Here is a 20,947-nt window from a genome sequence, read left to right on the forward strand (position 1 = left end):
GGCGGAGGATACATTGGACTGTAAAATAGCGGCGGAGGCACCGACTGGATCGTACAAAAACCAGTGAATCGGATGGCCAGATCGAAGGCTGGGTAAAATTCGATGGTAAGTACGACCAGTGATACAAAGTGAATAGGGCCCTGCAAAACATGATGAAAAAATGGGACGTCAAAGGGCGACGAAATAGACCTTGGAAAGAATGAAACTCTCCGCTCACTCCTTGTGCACCGAGATTAAACAAATAATTCAGAGCACGGGAAGCGTTGCCAGCGTTAGTGGGAGAAGTGGCCACGAATCCAGCCAAAGATGGAGGCAACGGAGGAAGCGGGGGAATACGTTTGGTTCCCTGTCGGCAACACCAACCCAAAGCTTCAGTTTCTAACAATAAAGCTCCACACCACCCACAGGGCTCAGTCCGCCATGGAAATAGTTCAGGTGATGGTGAAAGCGTGAAGAAATGAGCCCAAAATTGAGAGTCTGTCATTAAATCACTAATCAACGAACAGTGGGGTGAATACACGAAAAATAGCGAATGAAAGGACATGCGTAGTTTGGCGCCCACGGACAGTGGAGCCATCGTTGTGCATACGACGATCTCGGGAGCGAATAGCTTCAGGATGTGAGGACATGATTGAGTAGAAAGAGGAATGAACTGTTCATCTCATTTGGATGCATGGATTTAAGTACGAACAAAAGAAGACAACGGAATGTTGTCCCAAAAAGACGGAATGCGCTCATTATGGGCAGCATGTGATAATAAGACTCACAGGATGACTCCAACATTGGCAATGAGACGGGGGAAATGAGGGTGACTCAAAGAGGGGATAAGCTAAGATGGGGAGGTGTTGAAGTACTGATGGGTGGCGAATGCGATGGAGGATAGGCACGTAGAGATCTCTGTAATAGCAGCGAGTCGATCGGAGAGACACTCTGCTTTCCAGAAACCTCTATTGGCAGAACCCCAGAATGCGACGATGTCACGGACATTCGGCATCTCTGTAATAGCAGCGAGTCACTAAGACTTTCCGCTTTCCAGAAACACGGTATGCGTGAAGTGGGAAGAACTGAAGCGAAGGAGGTTATCGTTTGAGCGCATCAGGTGACGAAAGCCAAAACGTGACAGAGTGAGCGGCTGGACAACCAATAAGATGGCGAAGTTAGAGTCATGGGATGTTCAAAGAACCAATCAGGATTGAGGTCAACGTCACAATGGCATTAACCGATCCAATCGGAAGTCTTCCACGACCGACCATGATTATTTATATGTTAGATATCGCCTTTTTTGGATCCTGTTAGGTGAGAGTCGCAATTAGCAGTTGTGACTAGCCATGGTACTGACAACTTCTTTTCAATATAACCGGTGTGTGCTTGGTTACAAGATCGTAAGTGCCCGTATTCTTATCTTCTCTCCTACAAGTAGATCAAATGTTTATTAACGTTCGTTGAACTTCCTCCCCTGTACTATATTCCTTTCCCTTTCTCTTCTACCGCATGCACAAATTCATCGTCACCCCTCCCCCGCACTACCTCAACAATGGACGCACGGCTATGGCCCGGTTCCGACTTTCTCTTCTTTTCGTCAAAAATTCAACCCTAATCTGCTAGACCTTTTCCCTGCAAACCAACTCGATACTTCCTTACCTGGTGGAGAATATCAATACGAATACGACCATGAAATATACTGGTCAATGCTATGTAAAAGATGTGGCGTCCGACCCGACGGGGCCGATGTGAGCCTAGCACGATCGAGGGTGTGACGCCGTCGCCAATGCTCCAGTCTTAACCGGATCATAAACGCAGTCATCTCACTTGTCTCAGGAAAGGGACGGGAGAGGCAACTAGTGGTGGCGTTGGCGAAGATATTGGGAGTTGGAAGAGCAGCGGTGGCAGAGGGTCGGTGGAGGGGGAGGCCCAAAAGAAATGAGATCGTAGAAGTCCCGGTTCCCATGCCGGCTGACTCTGGTCTGCTTCCCTCCGGAAGCGGCCGATGGGTGATGCCTGTTGGGAAATATTGCACTAATAGTTATTTCATGTCACCGCTGCCTCCTAAGGCGATTATTTACTAAACATCGGTACTCGATGATCAGCAACTAGAGTACTTGCTTCGCTTCGTTGGACTCGGCACACCAAGTATCAGCCATCCATATTCTGCAATATAATCTCCCTCAGGCTGATCGGCACTGACAATCTTCCGTTGGGGATTCTCCAGGGATTGAGACAGGCAGTTTGTTTTACGGCATAGGAAGGACCTTCAAGCGTAACATCGCACTGGTGTCGGCGCCACACTCCCGAAATATGTCAACACCCTTGAGAAAAACTCTGCTTCACTCGACCCCTCCCCCGCGGGGAGAACCTTTTTGAGCAATGTTCAAGGCACGTAAGTCGTCAGTGGGAGACCTGATATCGAGTCTGTCATCCAAGATTGCTCTTGGAAAGTAGGGATTTGAAGCTTCATCGCCGCCGAGAAAGGAGTTTTGTTAGGACTCCAAAAGCTCTCCCTCGATTGGGAGGGTGCTGTTGAGGCGCTAGGAAGATGGAGCGCGGGTGAGGGCTATGATCTCACAGCCAGACTGCATTGTTCGAGTCTCGCTGACAAAGGAGGTTTGATATGGTGGCTCTAGGTAAGATGTCAGCAGTTACCATATTTCGTATGCTGTAGACCGGTATGCCTTTGCACGAGCAACCGATCCGCGCTCCGTCTCAAGAGCCATCCGCACGAAGGAAAGAGAAACTGATCAAGATCCCGGAAGCGCAAAAGCAATGCCGGTAAGCAAGAATCCCCCCCCCGCGCGCGCGCATACACAAATACCCAGCCGCTAACTTGGTGTTGACAGATTCCAAAGCAGAGAGTGCTGTGGGAAGAAAGTCGCTAAAATAGAGTCCCGTACAGAAACGAAGTTAGAAGCAGATAGTCCTGCTTGTGTTCGAGAAGAAACAACTGAAGAAACAACTTCGGATATCCCTTTGGAAGACTTCAAGCGGCGGAACTTTTGGCATTGGCATTGCAATTCGGTGGTCTTCTAGAGTTCACGGGAACGGCAACAGTTAGTGCATCTCTTATGTAAAAAACGTACTTACTACGTTTTCCATGTTTGAGGCCATTGGCGAGATGGGAAAACGTCTTATCGAGGGAGCTACCAACTCGACGCAACAACGACCCCCTGGCCAGCCACGCGCCAGTTACACCGCTCACGAGACAACTTTTCAATCAAACTTACAGAAAGAGGCCAAACGCCATGTTGGAGAGGTCAAGTTTGAACCTCCGGCATATGCATAATGTGGCCTGTCCAGCTGAAGGCCCTGATCTTCAGCCGGCAGGGTAAGGATTTTCAACGCGGCCTTATTGTCGGGAGAAGGAACGGGAAAAAAGTTAGGAATGAGAGAATGAAAGCATGTGGCAGAGAGGCCGGTGGTAGAAATGTTGGTAGTGGAGAAAAGTGAAAGTTGTTGGGATGATGGCAGGACTTGAACCTGCAGTCAGCTTGGTCCGGGCTTATAGGGCTTTCATTGGCGTTACTACTATCGCACCTCGTCACTAAGAGGTAGTGGAGAGAATGAATAAAATGGGGGTTATCACGGAGGTAGTGGTGGCGGTGGTGAAAGAGGACCCAGGAGGTATGATGGAGAGGTCAAATGTGATCCTCCAGCATACGCGTCTCTTCCAAATCAAATCCCTACATATGTAGTGGAGAGAATGTTGAAAAAAGTGGACTTGGCGGTAGAAAGACCCCTCGGAAAGAAGCGGAAGGCGGACAAAAAGGAGGGTGTTGAAGAGGGCCGGATCCGATCCATCAACGTACACACACACCCAAAGACCCTGCTCCTCATTCAACGCATAAACCTTAAGGACAAAGATCACGAACCTGGGTCAGGATAAGAAACGGAAAGAAATGAAGGGGGGCGTGAGGTGGTTGATGGACGAGAGGCGGACAAAAAGCGCGTGGTCGGGGTGATGCCGGATCGGAAGACTGGTCCGGTGCGTAAGAGTGAGACTGATATTGCGATCAGTCGTGCCTTGCCCACCATCTTGGGATATTCAGCGGAGGTGTTCAAATTTTTAAAAAAAGGGTGGGATCCACACCTACCGCCAACAACACGGTTTTATTTTCAGGGAATTAGCCGGCGTTTTGGAGATGCATATATTGCTTGTATATCTTGCATGGTGGCTGTTGTGATTTCTCTGATGAATGTATCACGAGTTCCATCGGAGTGTAAGGAATAGGATCGAGGGGTGCATGGTCAACTCGGTCATACCAGGCATATCCGAGCACTATGGTGTTCCAGCTATATTGCGATGATGTGAGAACATCCGAGGTCCGATTTCCAATAGGTAAGTGCTAAGCAAGAGCCGTTCGAGTTCCACACCCTTCAGATGTTCCCAGGGTGGACTGTGTTGAGTACTAATATATTCTATATAGTGCGCTCGGCTCCACCCAAAGCCAGGCCGAGCCGTAAACCAAGCCAGTTGTTGTTGTTGTTCATTTGAGTGAAAGACCTTTCGAACGTCGCCACGAATAAGGAAACGAAGTTTCATACCCCTTCGATCGAAGAAACACAACAAAAGCTAGTACCACTCATTCAGTTGTTGGACTTCGGAGAGAGAATGCGCCAACATAGTACTGTTAAGGGAATCCCTTGACTTTGTTGAAGCCATAGTAGTTGATATCAAAACTTTCAAACAGTTAATGGTCCCCGAGTCTAAGGTTGTTAAGAATGCGAAGTGGTGGCTAGTAGCTTAGATCATTGCCGTGAATGAGTCACAGTTCGCTGGGAGGAACGGGTTTTTGACTCATGGAGTTGGTGCATGTATGTATGTACAGCCCAGCTAGCTCGATCTCTTACCAGCAAATCGAGAACTGGACACAACAACTTCCCGTTTGCTCGCTGCAAGCTACTTGGGAAGTACCGATTGTGGGACTAGTTTCTGCTGGTGTAATTAAAAAAGCCCTGCAGTAGTAGAACGATTGCGGCGTGTCTGACTAGGCAGGTGACCAGCCTCTATAGTAGTGTGGAGTGCCCGACCCAGTCGGGAGTCGATGTGGACGCAGCTGATCGATCGAGGCTTGTTCGCTATCCACGCGTTGTCGAGGGCTCCACACGCTCGCGATCCTAGCCACAGGGTGAAATGAAGGTTGCTATGGGTTAGAGGCACCTACACGTAATTGATTTGCACAGGAAAGCGAAGAATGGGGAAGGGGCGGAGTTCGATTGTGTCAAAAGGTTCCGGAGAGGTTACTTACTCCGTACTTGGTTACTTTTTCGTCATTTGACCTTGTGACAAAACTACAACTAGCTTCGGAAGTAGCCAGTAAGCGATAAGGCATAAGGCCGGAACAAATCGTTAATTGTCGTGGCGTCAGTGCTAAATAATTGTAATTGTGCTGTCAGTCAAAGTCGTTGCAAGCGGTGCAAAAGAATTGCGTCACAAGTCATAGGATGGGGCACACTGTCTATATTGCGTACGGCATCAGTAATAATCACAGTATAAACTCGGATAAAAGTATAAATAGAGGTTAGGTCCTGCCGTCATCGTGCTTCACTACCACCACAACTGCCCGTCATATTGGTAGCGCGCGCGCAGTGACGCTCAGATCTACCCATATCTGACTAAAAAAACAACAACCACACCGTGCGACGCAGTTATCGCCGCGCATAAAGAAGAATCGCGCATCATCCTATCATATCATAATGTCATCTCAACACTCGTCATCTACGGATCCGGCGAGCGGCGCCGGCGCTCATGCCGGAACGCGCCCCGTGATGGATGCTGCTAAGTTTCGACAAATGAGGGATCACGCAATAGGGTGCGTGAATAATCTTCTTTTTTTCCTTCCTTCGCGAATTCTACGCGTGAGAACGTCATATACTTTTTTTTTTTGTTATTGTTGGGGGAAAATTGTATGGACGCGTATAACTCGTACATACAGTGCGCGCGAGGAACGTTCGTTCGCTCGCCGGATCCCCTGACGATCAGCGAGCGAAGCCGGTTTCCCCGTTCCTGCGATCATATGTAGTCTGATTTATCTGTTTGTGTGTGTGAAGGTTTTGTGTGCTCTGTGGAAAGTCGTATGTTCGACTTGATACTGACGACCAATTCGTCCTTTTTTCTTTTCTTTTTCTTTTTGCAAACCCCCCCGGGTCTTCTCTCATCGCGATCCTTTGGGGTGGGTGCGTGGGTGGGATCATGTTACTGTCGACCGAACGCGATCGCAATCGGTATGCTGTGTGTGTGCCTTAATTACGTCCTATTGCTACGTACGTATGGGGCACGTACAGGAAGCATCAGTTTAATGCCGAGGTGTTGAGGCGAAACATGGAGCTGGAGAGAGCCGAGAAAGAGCAGAGGGAAAGAGCAGAGGTGGCTAAGAAGGGATAGGAGAGGATAAGAGGCATCGTTGGCTGCGCAGTCCTACATTTACACATAGTTGCTTTGTATGCCGCCGAAAGCATTGCGGAATTGTATGAATAGGATTGCTGGTACTGGCCATGCATGGTGCGATATGATATGATATGATATGATATGAAGACCTGGCAAGCCTAGAGGGGCTGGTTGGTGAAGCTGCCAGACGCGCGGCCAGAAGAGAAGCTCGGGGATTCTTCAATTCGGACTGACACGGAGATGTGAGAAGCGTGTTGGAGGGGCCCGCACCGTCGAACTGGCGATTTTCCGGCTGACTGATAAGTAAGCCTCCAAGCCGTCAATGCAGCGGCAGCTTGGAAGAGCGGAGAAGTAGGATGACTTGTACATTTGATGGCGAAATATTATGGATGTGGTTATACCGCCATGGCTCGCACGTTCATCATGCTCGGCTTCAAGCTCGGCTTGGCTGCCTTGCATGCGGCAGGGTTCCAACGTTGAGGTACTGGGGGGCGTGCCGGCGGGGGGTTGGGATATATATTGATGTGCACGCACGCACGCGCACTGCGTTCTAGTTCGCCGTTTGGGTTGCCGTATAATAGCGCACTCAAAAAGCATGCCATGATCTTCCCGTCAAGTTGTTTTACCGGTTGCGTGACAGTCGCGTGTGCGCAGACGGAACATTCTCTCCGTGATGGTGTTGGCTGGGTGGCAGATTGTATGTATTGTACTGGGGACGATGCACGAGTGCCCGAACAGAACACAAATGTACTGAATTTTTCTTTTAGTCAGGCAAGCAAAAGCCACGGGTGTACGGAGATCGGTGAGTACCTTGGAAAAGCAGTGGCGTGGGGGAAAGATCTGGTGAGTTGATGATGGTTGCTGCCATGCAGGCTATGGCCGGAGGGGCAGCGCCCATCGGAAGCGATACTGTGGCCCGGCGTTGGGTATTACTCGATTTGTGTTGGTGCCTATATATACGTCATTTCTGAAAATGGTCATGTTGCTATGTACGTCTTCGCGGCCATGGTTCTTGAGGAAAGGTCCGTTGCTCAAAATGGCCGTTTATATGTTATCTCCCCCCCCTCAATGCAGGGATACTTGCTGCCAAGCACGGATTCCTACCTAAACGAGCGATTAAGGAGTGTTTGCTTCTGTTTAGGTTCGCTCTGAGCCCGCGAGGTGTTGCATGAGGGGTGGTGCAGTTTATGGGAAATAGGCTCGTGTGAATGATGTCTGCAAAGGATATCCATCCACGTTTTTGAGTTGAAGCGTTTGACAGTAATCATGTTGTACGTAAAGCGAGAAAATATTAGTAGAGGCAAATGAATGTGAGATTCAAACACATGCTATATATAAATTCAACACACACACACATTCTTATTCCGCTATATACCACCCAGGGTGGTTCGAGCCAACTTTTCACTGCTGCTCCCATCGCTTTCACAACTTGGGGTTCTCCCTCTCCCCGCAACCTACCTCGGAAAACTTATCCAAAACCTCCCAGTGAGGCTGTACGGAACGACCTGACGATCAATTTACGGGGTTCGTCAGACATTACGGCAATTCCCACTAATTTTACGACCCAACTCTTCGACCAACCACCACATTTCGCCTCGTTCATCCCTCCCTCTCCTTTCTTTCTCCTAACCTGCTAGCTTATAGTACGTTTCTTTCCACTCTATCAAGCTCGTTCCTGACACGTTCTAATCACCTTTCCTTTCTATTTCTTATAATAATCTTCCACCTCCTTTGTTTTGGGTGCATGCAACGTGATATGGGCGTACAGGCCTTTCCAGCTCAAACCATGCCATTTTTCGGCGGTCTGTTTGGAAAGAAGGGCAAGCAGCAGAGCACAAACGTTCAGTACGATGACCAGATATCTCGGTCAACAACACCTCCTCCCCCTTTTACCCCTCCTCCTCGTCGACACAAATCCCCTCATTCGCCACTCACCCGTCCCTCACCCTCGCCGAATGGACTTGATGGCGACGACTCATCTAGTAACTATCCTTCTTCGTACCCTAGACGTCTCGAACGGCTACCGGATAATCCCTCTCGAAGCGAAAGGCGTGCGGCTGGGAACGGATTACCTAGTAGACCTTCACTCAATGTGACAACATTACATACTCCAGATCGACAATCTTCCGGAAAGCCGTCGCCTCACGGTGTTCAACAACGGACAACATCACCTTCTTTACCTCATCTCGCCTCCTCGGATTCGCTACGACCACCTCCTTCACGTTCGGCTGTCTTTGGAGGTTATGCCTATAGTGATAGTGATGATAGTGATGGTTTATTGAGGGTCACATCATCACAATCGCTCCCTGATGCTATCCCGTCCCATTCCGGATCACCACCCAAAACTCCTTCCGGTGCAATAACGCGTTCGGAACGTGGCCTCACGCATCAAAGGGCAAGGAGCTCGACAGAAGGAAGTCAGAATTCATTCAAGTCTACTCGAAGCAAATCCAAAATATTCGGGTGGTTCAAATCATCCAAATCTAAATCCAATTCCAGGGAGGGTCGTAATGGTGGTGCCGAGGGAAGCTCGGAAAACACATCGTCTTCATCTCAACAATCTGGTTCGGCCATCCCGCCCGTTCCCCGAACACGATTGCTCGCCTCCGGGGGATCTCTGACAGGTGGAGTCACTTCCTCTTCGTCCACGTCTAATAACGATGAGGATTCGGATACGTTCAAAGTGAAAGGATTCAGACAAGTTCGACCTGTATCACCGGGTCCTTCCAAACCCATCATCACATCATCTTCTCACCCACTCTCGACAACCACCAACTTGTCACCATCACGAACGTCCCTTGATGCAGCACTGCCTCCAATCGGTCGACCACGGGGTGATAGCGTCGGTTCAGAATCGTCACAAAGGGTTACCGTTGCAGCCTTCCGTCAGGCACAAGCCAGACGAAGCTCTGTTCATATGAATGGTTCGCCGATCCTAGGGCCCGCGGGCGATGAACCTCCGTTACCTAATCGGACGTCTTTTACGTTGGATGCGGATGCGTCTTCGTTGATGTCTGCTGCGACGTCCTTGTGGCTGGGATGGGATTTGGGGCAACAGCAACAACAACAGCAGCAGCAACCTTCTTCGCCTGTGGGCCCAGGGTTGAGGTTATCCACGGCTGGGGGTGGGGCGGATAACAAGTCTTTTGTTACGTTTGCATCAAATAATGGCCCTCGACGGTCGTCGTTTGCTCAGGATGATAGCAAGGATGGAAGTCCCGATCATCATCACCACCAACACCACCATCGCAGCAACAATACCAGCCCCACCAAAAACAGTGGTGATAACAGCCTTATCAGTAACGCCAAGAATTCATTCAGTCGTTCCGAGTCGAATCTTGGGAGACAGGATACGATCACTGCGAAGAATCCAGGACCCTTGTCGAAATCAGCCTTTTATCAAAAATCGCGTTCTCAACCTTCGAGTCCTGTTGTTCAATCTCCTCCTTCACCCACTCGACCTATGCGAAGTGCTGCTCGGCCTCCGCCAAGTGCTTCTGTTTTGCTTGGAGCTTCTGCTTCGGCTATTGCTCAGCCCCGACAATCGTCCGTATCGACGGTGACTAGCACGGGTACGGTCACGGTCACAGGTACAGGAACCGGCGTTAAACCGTTCAAGGCGTCTCACTCTCGTGGTGAGTCTGGGTCGACTGTGACGGACCGCAGTACGAGTCATGTAGGCGAACAGGCGAGGGCATCTAGCTCGCTAGCGAGTTATGGTCGATCCCAAGGGTCCAAGTCCACGCCTATTCTTGGTGCCTCGTCCCCGGAAGGTGCTGGTGCTGGTGCTAGCGGTGGTAGGAGGCAGAGTGGGAAGGGTGGGAAAGGGAAGGTGACGCAGCCTAGTTCTGGCGCTGCGAGACGTGCTGTTTCTATGTTTGCGGACCAAAGTGAGACGAGTGATGAGGAGGAGTCGGAGGCTGATAGTGATGATGATGATGAGGGAAGGGAAGGGGAAGAGGGTGATGAGGATGCACCGTTGTCGAGTCTTACGGGGCTTAAGAGACCTGGGACGTCGATGTCTACTTTGAGCGTGTCTACGTCTGTGACGAGATTAACTGCTTCTGGTGTTGGTAGCAGTGGTGGTGGGTTAGCACCTTCACCTTCGCGCAAGAAAGGTGTAGCTGGATCTGCTGGCGGCGCGGCCAATCGACCCCCTTCCTCTGTGCTCAAGCCCGCAACGAGACGGTCTTTTTCTACTCCTGCTGGAAATCATATCCCTTCATCCAAATCCGATGTGGGTGTTTCTACTTCCCATTCGCCCGGAGTTGTAGGCAGGAGACCGCCTTTACCCAATTCTGGATCTCCGATTGCGGGTGTTGGAGGTTCGCAAGCGAGGATGTCGAGTGCAATGACGACAGGTAACAATAGTGCTGGCCTACCGCTTGGATCCAAACAACCTTTGGCGCATCAATCTCAACCTTCCCTCCCTCCTTCCAATAGCGTTCCTCCTACCACTTCTCTCAGCGTTGGACAACAACGTCCATTCTCACATGCGTTTAGGCAGAGTCATTTTGATTCTTCACCGGCTTCTTCTGTTGGAGATTCGAGTAGCGGGAAGTTCCCCGTTACGCCTAGAGACGGAAGTGAACCCAGTCTTGGGAGTGGGAGTGCGTATGCTTCGTTTGGTAATGGTTTTGCTAAAGGAAGGACGAGTAGTGGAGCGACCGCGAGTGGTGGTGGTGCGGTGATTTCGAGGGTTAGCGCGATGAGCAATAGCGGAGGCAATGGAGGCGGTATTGGGAATGGGGGATTGCCCAGACCCAATCATGCGAAGAGGCGCAGTGTTTCTTTCGAGACCCCTGAAACGGATGTTAAGGGCTCGAGCATTGGGAGTGGGGGTGGAAATACCAGTATCGCCGTGAAGGGAGGTGCGGATTTGGCTAAGATAGAGAAGGCGAAAGATCCGGAAATGCAGAGGATGGACAGGAGACGAAGTGAGGCCAAAGCTGCGATTGAGGTGCGTACATGACCCCTTTTGGGATGAATTTGCAGTGATGCTGATGAATCCTTTTGCATCACTTATTATGACAGCTTGGGAACTTGGTCAATGGTCCTCCGCCTATCATCACTGATCATGATGATGCGATTGCTAATCTTGGGGGTGGTATTGGTACTCCTCAACAAGCCTGGGAAGCTTGGACTCAAGCTCAAGCGAGGATGTCTCAAGCTCTTTTCATGGGGCCGAATACTGGTGTTGGTAATACGGGTGCCGGTGCGTTTGGCCCGGTTGCCATACCTCCCACACCTACGACCATGGACCCGGCGTACGTTGCGGCTCATCAACAGGCCATGTTTATTGCGAAGCAGACGTATCAATTTGCAGTTGCACAGCAGGCTCTAGCAGCTGCCAATGATGAGTGGGAGAGATCGAGCAATGCTACGGCTGCGTTTGGGATGCAAGGGAGTGTGATGGGCACGCCCTCTTTGATGGGCGGCATGGGCCCTATGTCTATGCCTATGGGAATGGGCATGGGCATGGGTATGGGTATGCCTATGGGTATGCCGATGTTCCCGTCCTCTCCGGCGTCAATGTATGGTGGCGGCACTGGACGTTCCGTTTTGGGTGAACCCTCGAATTGGGGATCTGCTTCTGTTTATGGAGGGTCGTTCGGGCCTGCCGCGCAGTCTACAGGACGGACGAGTGGGGTCGCTTTCCCTCGACAATCCGGTGCTGGGACAGGGGGAAATAAATCTGCTGCGTCTGAGGCGGGAGGACTACCTAGACCTCGTCAGCGAACGAGGACCGCTCCTGCTTCGCAAGCCCTTCCGGCTGCTCGAAATGGTCAATCCAGTAGGCAAGCTCCCTCGAGTTGGAAGATGCATTGAGTTATGGTACCAATATATTGGTTTTTTCTTTCAATACTGTCTAAGCATGAACCTCCCCGCTCTGCGCCCTTCTTAACCTCTTTCCATATTTTTCACTCATTTCCGCTTCCCTCGTCTCTTTTCTCCAACCCAAAGGGCCAAATCGGGTCTCCCACCCCTCATCCCATTTTTTTTTTCCAACTTTTAACTCTCCACTTCTACCCGCCCTACCATTCTTTTGACCCTGCATGAAGCTACACTATCTCTTCGTACCATTAATTCCTGATCGATTCCATAAACACGTGCAAGTGCGCGACTTCTCTTACCACTCACTTGGAACGTACAATCATGCCGGAAAGACGCTCCTTTTCTTTTTTCCCCTTCTTCCGTAAGTTCCGCTCTCCCCCCCAACCCCCCTGTCTCTGTTAAACAGTCTGATATCATCAAACTTGGCTCCTCCCCGCCCGCCGTTTCTCTTCCTTCTCACTCTTCTCTTTTTTTTTATCGTCTAACTCTTCTTTTGTCCTTTTTCTTCTCATCTGCATTGTTACCCCCCTCGCACGGACCCAAACGGGTTTTTTTGACAAATGCATTATCTATCTATTCCTCACTTTACGACACTTTTTTTTTTCACCTTTTTAATTTATTAACTTTTCTTTTTTTCCAAACTTCTTTCATTTCGATTCCCATTCCCTTCAGCTCCCCTTCCCCAACCCCTCCCCCACCCCCTTCCTTTTTTTCCATTCATCCTTCTTTTTTTCTTGCATTCACGAAGGTATAGAGCAAAGCCCTTTTTATTGTTTTCTGGTTTGCTTTATCCCTGAAATTACTCGCTCCGATGCAATTTGTACATCAGTTCCCTTTTTTTTTGGACTAGCAATGCTGTCGTAATTTTGCCTGCGCGTGGGTGGCGATCTGAAGAAAGGATTATTACCCAAGAGTAGTACGGAGCTTGAGAAGGTCCAAAAAATTGGGAATTAGTATCCATTCAATGGGGGTGCGAGATTAAATTAGGCTTGTGTGCTATGGTACTCCGTCTATTTAATATTACGAAGTCACAGAGGCTGGAATCCTGCCTAAGTACAGAGTACAGACTGGGATTCGGTGCCAAGTTATATATCCCAGTGGCGCTTTCTCGCTCATCGCTGTCTTGGGGTGGTTTACCCTGTACACACACTATTTCACATACTCTCCGATGTTTGGTTGCTTCATGGAAGTGGAAGCGCACGTCGAATTTCATCAGGAAAACCTGACAAGGCTCTCAAGTGCTCTAGCACTCATGAGTGTCGCTCTGTTCTGTTGGGGAACACGTGTGTGTTGATCCTTTTTGGGAGACGATTAATTCACCAATTTCTAGTTCATCGTCTGGCGGTCAACATCGTTACGTCCACTAAGGGCGAACAGCCTCAGGTTCACACATAGATCATGTAAGAGCAGCTCTTGCCACCGAACGTTTTCTTCAACACACCCGTTTGTGATCGCCAGCTACCATACAGTGCGCCATGCCCAAAGACCGTAAATCCTACCGCTTCCCCTCCTGGATAAAGCCACGGCACGCCCCCGAGTCTCCTAATTATCGACAGCAGGCACCATCCCCTAATGTTTCCAACATCCAGATCACGGCTTCTGTAACTGAAGACGACGGAAAGACTCATGGAGATCATAATCAATCCGCAGGTTCACATCCTGGTACCCTTCCCACGAGTGGCACCTCAAAGGATGATGCCACGAAGCAACCAACGCGCTTTCGAGACAGGATATCTAAGCTGTTCCGGAGAAGCGCCAATCGCTGCACCCAACCAAGTACGCCCCAGCCGAATTATCCTATGACGACGCCCGTCCAGGCATCCCCGAACGATCCATGGCCATTCCTCTCTACCGAAATGATTCTGCCTGCACTCGTTGGTGGTGACGGCGACGCGAGCGCGAGCGTCCGCACGCAGCACGAACCAGATATCAAGCCGTCAGTTCTGGCTGCTTCATCCGCTGTCACGGATGAAGCACCTCTTATATCCGATGGCGATGGGAAGAAGCAGATCATCGGCGGCACCAAAGCCTTCCTCCGAACCGCAGCCACTGCGCTCAAGCTCGTCCCCATTCCCAATCTTGATCAAATCCCCAACACGCTTCTGGCATGGATTAACATCTATGAAGTTCGTGAATCCTCTTCTTGATGATCTTGATCGTGGTCGCCTCTCACACCTGATGCATGCAGAATGTTAGCGGAAACACCGAGGAACTCGATCAGTTGTGCACGGTCATTCAGAAAACACAAGAATCAGTGCTTGAGCCCCTCCGGGAGTGGACCGGAGAAATTCCTCCTGAGCTTAAGACCCTAGTGCAGGAATTCCACATGTATGCATCTTATCTTCCTCTCGATCACGTTTGCTCATTCTCTTCGTAGGTCTTTGCAAAAACAAGTGAAAGAGATTGAATCAGTCCAGAAGAGACATGTTGTCGAGAGGACCATCCAAGCGTCCGATATAACACAGCAAATAATGAATATGAAGTATTGCCTAAATGATGCCATTCATCGATTTGAGGTTTGCGTACTCGAAATCCTTTGAATGGTCATATGCTGACTCACCGTGTTTGTCACAGCTGAGATCACTGACTTTAATTCTGCTTCGTACCGAGCATTCATCCGTTCAGTGTATGTGTCTGTTCACATACCCATAGATTGCTTAATCATCGATAATTCCAGCTGAGTTATCGAGACTTAAGTGTGCCCCGGCCGAGCACACATGTGTGACAAGCAAATCAGACTGTCTACCGGGAACGCGGGCCAAGATGCGAAAATCCTTGCTCAGGCACTTGAAAAATCCCGAGAACCGATTTGTTTGGTTAAGGGGTTCTCCCGGGACGGGGAAGACTGCGATCTCTTTGAGTGTCGCATCCACTCTCGAGAAATGCGGTACTCTGGCAGCGTCATACTTCTGGGATAAGAACCAGGGAGAAATGGGCTTGGATTCCATCGAACAGTCTCCCTCTACCCTTGCTCACCAGCTTGCATCCTTCAGCGAGGACTTCAAATTGTCGCTTGTCAGACACCTTCAGAAACCGACTTTGGCCTCAGTTCAAAATTTCCCCTTGGAAAAACAAATGAAAATGTTGATGATTGAGCCGATGCATGAGCTGAAGGACATATGGTCTTTGGGCAAGGATCGCGTTGTCATTGTCTTGGATGGCCTCGATGAGTGTGGGAATCAGGAGATACTCAAGTCCTTGATGACGCTAGTTCTTGTCCTTCAGGAGCTGCCACCGGCATTCGCTGTGCTAGTTAGTTGTCGTCCGGAGCCAGGAGTAATTTCAGCTTGGTCTAAGGCTCAAGCCAAGGGTCTTGTCATCCCATGTGAAGATGTGGACGACATCGTGGAAGATGCAGCTTTTGGCACAGTCCGGCGTATGGTGGTGCATGGCCTCCAGGAGCTCATTAGTGAATCTTCGTGGAAACCAACAAAGAAGGGACTCACCGCTTTTGCTCGAGCTTGTCGTGGGTTACCTGTTATGGCATCTATCCGAGTTCGCGATGTCGGCCTGCAGACACGGCGTGGCCGTACCCTACAATCGGCGTTCCAGAACCTGCTCAACCTCCCTGACACGCCTGCCGACCTTGGTAGGGAGTACTTGCGAATTCTTCGACAAGGCTATGTGCTGGATTCATCTGGAGTTCCCTCGGATGTGGCCAAGAATTACCGCTTGGTGGTTGGTGCAATTGTTGCGGCACATAAGCCAATGACCGTGTCTTTCATGTCGCTGGTTTTTGGGATTCCGGAGGATGAGATCCGTGCAACATTGGAACCGATCAGCTCGATCGTAGATCTTCCTTCAGGGAACACAGAGGGTGTCTCCTTCTATCACGCAACGGCAAAAGAATTCGTTACAGGAAATCCAATTGGTGACGAGAATGATAAAGTATTTTTCATCAATGACGTGAAAGGGTATTTCCTTGGATTGCCGCTTCTTCGACTTTTCAACGATTGTTGTGGGCGGAACGTGTTTGGGGTACCCACTGGTCCCCTGTTAGGAGATGAAAGCAAATGGGAGGAATTTATGGAGAAAAAGTGGGATGATCATCGCAGGCGCTTCAACTATGTTATTGAATACTTATTCGAGCACCTGGAGCCTTCACAACTTTTTTTACAAGAGTCAAATGAGTTGCAAAACGAGTTTAATTCCTTCATTATGCAAAACCATGTGTTGACATGGACCCACTTGCAAAGTCCTCGCCCGGAGGTGGACGAGATACTTCCTAAAGAATTACGTCAGTTCAATGTGAGTATAAATGATTCATCTGATTGCTTGTCTGATGTCGTTTTGATAGAATCACAATTTAATCCAACTTCTGGAAGAGTTAGAGGAGGTGGCCTACACTGCCGCACGCGCACCATGGAAACTTTATCGAATGCGTCTCCCTTTCATCCCACTCTCATCGCCCCTTTACAAACAATCACTGTGGGAAGTCCCCCCATCAGATCGTACTGGGTTGCACCATCACCTAATCGAAAATGCCGGGAGTCCCTATCAGCTTTTTGGAAATGCTCAGTCGTGTGTAGTACCGGGGCTACCTAGCATCTGTATTCCGACTTACATATTGATACCAAAAGAAACTTAGAGCGTTCCAATCCCTAATTCTCATCATCGCTGAGTTCCACATCCTCCCTTTTCAGCATTATCCAGTGCCGGAAGTTCCCCGTCAGATTGTACTGGGTTTTACCATCATTAAAATACTTATCACTTTCTTCGAAATGCTGCAGCTGCTCAGTCAAGTGGAGTACCAGGGCTACCGTAGGCATGTGATGGTTGAGCGAGGAGACCATTGGGAAGAGTCGAAGCGCGGGGCGCTAATATCGGTTTTGGGTTCCTTGAGCAATGTATGTCTCAACTCCGCCCTGAGAACTATTGGCAATAAGAATTCTGCAAAAGTACGCCAGCATTGCATGCAATCTGCCTGTTTCTATCTTCATCCTTGTCGGTCCGGGAGTTGCCATTTGCTTGGGAACTTCGTCTCACCCGTCATCTCTCTTATCTCTGTGTTCCTACACACATTGAATCGACGCTGGATATCCATAATATGCGCAGCCACGTTTTTCTTGGCTGTTTTCTGCATCACAATACGTGCTTCAATGCTCTCTATTGCCACTCCAGGTTGAGCGATCTTGTGCAATCGGCTCATCCGATCTTGGCGACCAAGCCTGCATTGCACCCTTTGGTGGGACCCATATCTGTGTCTGCTACTTGGTTTCTCCCATTATTGAGTCCGACACTGTGGGCCCATGCTCTGTTGCGCGCATGCCAGTGCTTCCATGCCAATAGCCGCTGGTGACCCCCTTGCAATTGAACGCGTTCTCACGCGTTCTTCACTCATTGATGCCGATATTTTGGGCCAACCGACATGAAAGGACGCAAACCAGATGTGTTATCATGGCGTTGCCCAATGCGCTGTTGCAAAGCCCGCGCTGGTGCCTGACCAAAAAGTGTGCCTACCACTATGCTTTTAACTTTTCTCCCCCTCCCATTTCCTTCTACTCGGTGAGGTACAGGGAGTTCTGGAACCCCGTGGGCCGGGTTTCACGGATGAGCAAACTATGTGTTCCCCGCCATTCACCTCATCATTTGCTTTGCGATCTACCCGCCACATTTACCCCACTGATTATTATATCTTTGAAACCGACTTGCTCTTGGGACCTACACCAGCCCCACAGACTCATCTCTGCAAGGGTGGCTTTCTCCTGTGTTCAAGCGCGGGGTTTATCCCGCACCCTCAGTATAGCCTTGGGGCACTATTTCTCCGACACACGCAATGACAAGCACCAGTTATGCATGTATTACTATATAGTACAATGCCAAATGAATATATTATGATTCACTATTAAAACAAGCGGAGTTACCTATCAATAACTTCCAGGGCACCCCGTCAGTACTTCCGGGGCACCCCGTCAGGATGACCCCGTCAGACTGCGCATATCTGATAGGAGGCCCCGGCATTGGAAATCTGATAGTTGGCCCCGTCAAATAGTAATGGGGCTACCTAGCGGCACTGGTACCGGGGCAACCCTACACCATCTGCCAGGGTTACTTCCCACTGTGAATATGGCCATCTCTCTGATCCTGTCCGGATCTTCTCCATTTTTGGAGGGTTCTCTGGTGGTGCCATCCCATTAAGCGAGGATTTACTCACGACCCAAGAGGTCATAGAGGCGAAATTGAATGAAATGCCAACGGGTGATGAATGGAAGCTCAAGGAAGAACCTGAATTCCATGATGTTCGTAGTGGCATTGTGATGTGCGCTGCACTCTCCCTTGATGGCCGCTATGTTGCACTAGGGTTTGATCGTGGCATCATCGAAATTGCTGACATCGACCATCAGCGTACAATCTGTCGATTGCAGCCTGATCTTCGAGACCCCCGTTTGGATCGAATTTGTCAATGGCAGCCACCGAATCGCTACCGAAGATATCGATGGGAACGTATCAGTCCTCGGCGATGATATGACCTCTGTGAAGCTTGGCACTCTTGCCACCGGTTTCTATTCTGCTGGAACCACGGTCTCAGATAACGGATTATTTGTTGTGCGATTCCCACGTAATCCTTGGTACAACAATGCTTGGTACGACAAGGCTTGGTACGACCACATGACGCTCATATCCGCCTCTGAGGACCCATCCATTCAGCCCCTTGCCTCTCCTTTTTCCCCGTTCTCTCAATTTGGTGATAAGAAACTGGCCTCCCACCATCCGCTCGGTTCCTCATCCTCTCGAGAGGCTGAGAAATTGGCCATTCCTCACCGTCGGACGCTTGGATTCTCTCCAGGAGCACGATATGTTGGTGCTTTTGATGGCGTCCATGCCTTTACCTGGTCGACAGAATCATTCCAGTGCCTCGCGAGCTATCGGGTGACAAACTTCAAGTATTGGATTATTAACCCTGCTGTCCCTCCACCTCCCTCATGTATCATCCCTGATCCTATATCCACTCTCCCGTTAGTAGGAGGTGGCTCGGCTTATGCACATCAATCCGATGCGGATGCGGGGCATGACCTTGATGAGTCCTGGATCAAGCGCCCATTTTACGACCTCTCACCAAGCAACTCAGAAGAGACCGTTGAGCTCTGCTGTTTGCCTGCCGCAACTAAAACCTCACTAATCCAGTCCCGCTTTTCAATGTGGTCCCTTGTGTGGCTTAATGGTAGGCAAGAACTCGAGCTCCAAGGGTCATATGGATCGGTATTTGAGGACTATGGTCCCTATTACGGTTATCGGGTGCCATATGATCCTCTGGGGCTCTACCGCCCGCAGTCTAGCAGGGATGGGACTCGATTTCTAGTCCAGGGCCGTTCAACGGCGCCAATTGTCATCGATATTAGCCAAATCATTTAGCATTCACCAGTGCGCTCGTTAGCAGTGCTTACTCGTCACCCCCTTGGCCACCCACTCGATGCCTTTGCTGCAACGCTGCTTAGAATTGTGGACGGTCCTTGATGTGTGCATCATTCACTATATTTGTAACGTAATGTACATAACATCATTGCGAGTTTGGCGGGTCTCTGGCGTCCTGCGGAGTACAGGAAGGTGAAGCGTCACCAAACTACTACTGGTGAGGGGGTGGAAATAGATCATGCAGCCTTTCGAACAAGGATTCAAAGATGCGTTGCCAAGCCTATGGCATGCACACATTCAGGCCGCCGAGTGAGATATTAGTGATTCGCAGATTTTTTATTAGCTGAATCGCCTGCGCTGGCAATTGCATCTCTCTTCCCAATATGTCCCCGCTTCGTCGCGTTACATGACTGCACCTCTATCTATGCCCCGCTGAAGATTTCCCCCAGATGATGTACAAGCGAAGGAAATAACTCCCCACGCTACATGTCCATGCTCCCGGTCGCTTCTGGTCGGTGCGGCTTGCCTCGCGGGCTGACTTGTTCCTGTGCTACGACGAGTGGTTCTACACATTGATCCCTTGACGACAGGAACACGGCTAACCCAAGCGGATTGAGTGTGGGAATTCATATCGCCTCTCTGATGTATGTGCAGTTCCAGAAAATGACCTACCTTCTCTTACTAGAATGCCCGCGCTGCATTGCGGCAACCTGCACAGCAGAGCCTAGACCAGGTGAAAACACATTCCGAAGAAACTATGTAGAGGATGAGCGATTATAACAAAGAAAAAGAAAAGATCAGAGAATAATAATGTAGAACAAATGATAGATGAGAGACAGAGAAAGATAAGCATTGATTTGATCTGGATGAAGTGGTGGAAAGCCAAAGGAAACCAAAAATAAATAAAAGTAAAAAAAAAAAAAGGAAAAACTGCGGCACTCAGGATCCCCATGTAATCCCCTACCATGGTACTAACTGAGCGGTACTCGGCTTAACTCCGCAGATCAGACGGGATGCGGTGCTTCCCGAGCCCTGTGGACGCAGATATCCGAGCCCTCATTCCCACCTCTGATGAACATTTCACGTCTCAGGGCTGACGGACAGCAAACACATGTATAATATGGGTCATGGACATGGCTGTCCTGTAGTTCCGTGGGTGCAGGCCTTCAGGTCAGCTGATGGAGGAGAGTTAGACTTTGAGCGGAGATTCCAATTGAGGTAGGGAGAGAGAGTGGTGGGACAGATCTTGTGAGCAGGCCAACCCCGTTCCCTTGTTTCCAATCACACGAAAGTTCGGTGACGTTGGACAGTGCTTACGCTTTTATTGACTACTATCGCACTCCCATTAGATGATCCGACACGCATCCAGTGCGAAGCATT

General features: G+C 49.8%; 5 protein-coding genes across 5 annotated transcripts; 4 read left to right on the forward strand and 1 right to left on the reverse strand.

Moving 5' to 3' along the window:
• Window positions 1-1,400: 1,400 nt before the first annotated feature.
• EI90DRAFT_3094545 (uncharacterized protein) lies at window positions 1,401-2,330 on the reverse strand. Its single transcript, XM_039062498.1, has one exon. It carries the CDS (start codon window positions 1,946-1,948, stop codon window positions 1,655-1,657), a length of 294 nt encoding a protein of 97 aa, XP_038907945.1. The 5' UTR covers window positions 1,949-2,330; the 3' UTR covers window positions 1,401-1,654.
• A 335-nt stretch (window positions 2,331-2,665) lies between these two features.
• EI90DRAFT_3023216 (uncharacterized protein) lies at window positions 2,666-3,877 on the forward strand (the record flags this gene model as incomplete). Its single annotated transcript, XM_039057858.1, has 6 exons — window positions 2,666-2,766; window positions 2,972-3,044; window positions 3,098-3,247; window positions 3,292-3,412; window positions 3,541-3,615; window positions 3,687-3,877. The coding sequence occupies 6 exons, from the start codon at window positions 2,666-2,668 to the stop codon at window positions 3,875-3,877; spliced, it is 711 nt and encodes a 236-aa protein (XP_038907946.1).
• A 4,077-nt stretch (window positions 3,878-7,954) lies between these two features.
• EI90DRAFT_746328 (uncharacterized protein) lies at window positions 7,955-12,300 on the forward strand. The gene is made up of 4 exons (XM_039068005.1): window positions 7,955-8,022; window positions 8,148-9,003; window positions 9,064-11,339; window positions 11,414-12,300. The coding sequence occupies exons 2-4, from the start codon at window positions 8,166-8,168 to the stop codon at window positions 12,206-12,208; spliced, it is 3,909 nt and encodes a 1,302-aa protein (XP_038907947.1). The 5' UTR covers window positions 7,955-8,022; window positions 8,148-8,165; the 3' UTR covers window positions 12,209-12,300.
• A 2,677-nt stretch (window positions 12,301-14,977) lies between these two features.
• EI90DRAFT_2952177 (uncharacterized protein) lies at window positions 14,978-15,388 on the forward strand (the record flags this gene model as incomplete). Its single annotated transcript, XM_039055413.1, has 1 exon — window positions 14,978-15,388. A coding segment is annotated over one exon (411 nt), but the record flags the coding sequence as incomplete, so codon positions are not given.
• Window positions 15,389-18,665: 3,277 nt separating this feature from the next.
• On the forward strand, window positions 18,666-19,925 carry EI90DRAFT_3094565 (uncharacterized protein). The gene has a single exon (XM_039062499.1). The coding sequence runs from the start codon at window positions 18,680-18,682 to the stop codon at window positions 19,565-19,567; it is 888 nt and encodes a 295-aa protein (XP_038907949.1). The 5' UTR covers window positions 18,666-18,679; the 3' UTR covers window positions 19,568-19,925.
• The last annotated feature ends 1,022 nt before the right edge of the window (window positions 19,926-20,947 follow it).

This window comes from Cantharellus anzutake (assembly GCF_015039405.1).
Source record: "Cantharellus anzutake strain C23 chromosome Unknown EI90scaffold_197, whole genome shotgun sequence".
NCBI lineage: Eukaryota > Fungi > Basidiomycota > Agaricomycetes > Cantharellales > Hydnaceae > Cantharellus > Cantharellus anzutake.

What these genes read in the sequence shown, in the direction of transcription:
- EI90DRAFT_3094545 (XM_039062498.1), bottom strand. Translation starts at nt 1,948, where the DNA reads ATGGGAACCGGGACTTCTACGATCTCATTTCTTTTGGGCCTCCCCCTC.
- EI90DRAFT_746328 (XM_039068005.1), top strand. Translation starts at nt 8,166, where the DNA reads ATGCCATTTTTCGGCGGTCTGTTTGGAAAGAAGGGCAAGCAGCAGAGC. An exon ending in CTCCGGGGGATCTCTGACAG is followed by an intron (nt 9,004 to 9,063) that starts GTGGAGTCACTT and finishes ATACGTTCAAAG; the next exon opens with TGAAAGGATTCAGACAAGTT. An exon ending in AGGCCAAAGCTGCGATTGAG is followed by an intron (nt 11,340 to 11,413) that starts GTGCGTACATGA and finishes TTATTATGACAG; the next exon opens with CTTGGGAACTTGGTCAATGG.
- EI90DRAFT_3094565 (XM_039062499.1), top strand. Translation starts at nt 18,680, where the DNA reads ATGACCTCTGTGAAGCTTGGCACTCTTGCCACCGGTTTCTATTCTGCT.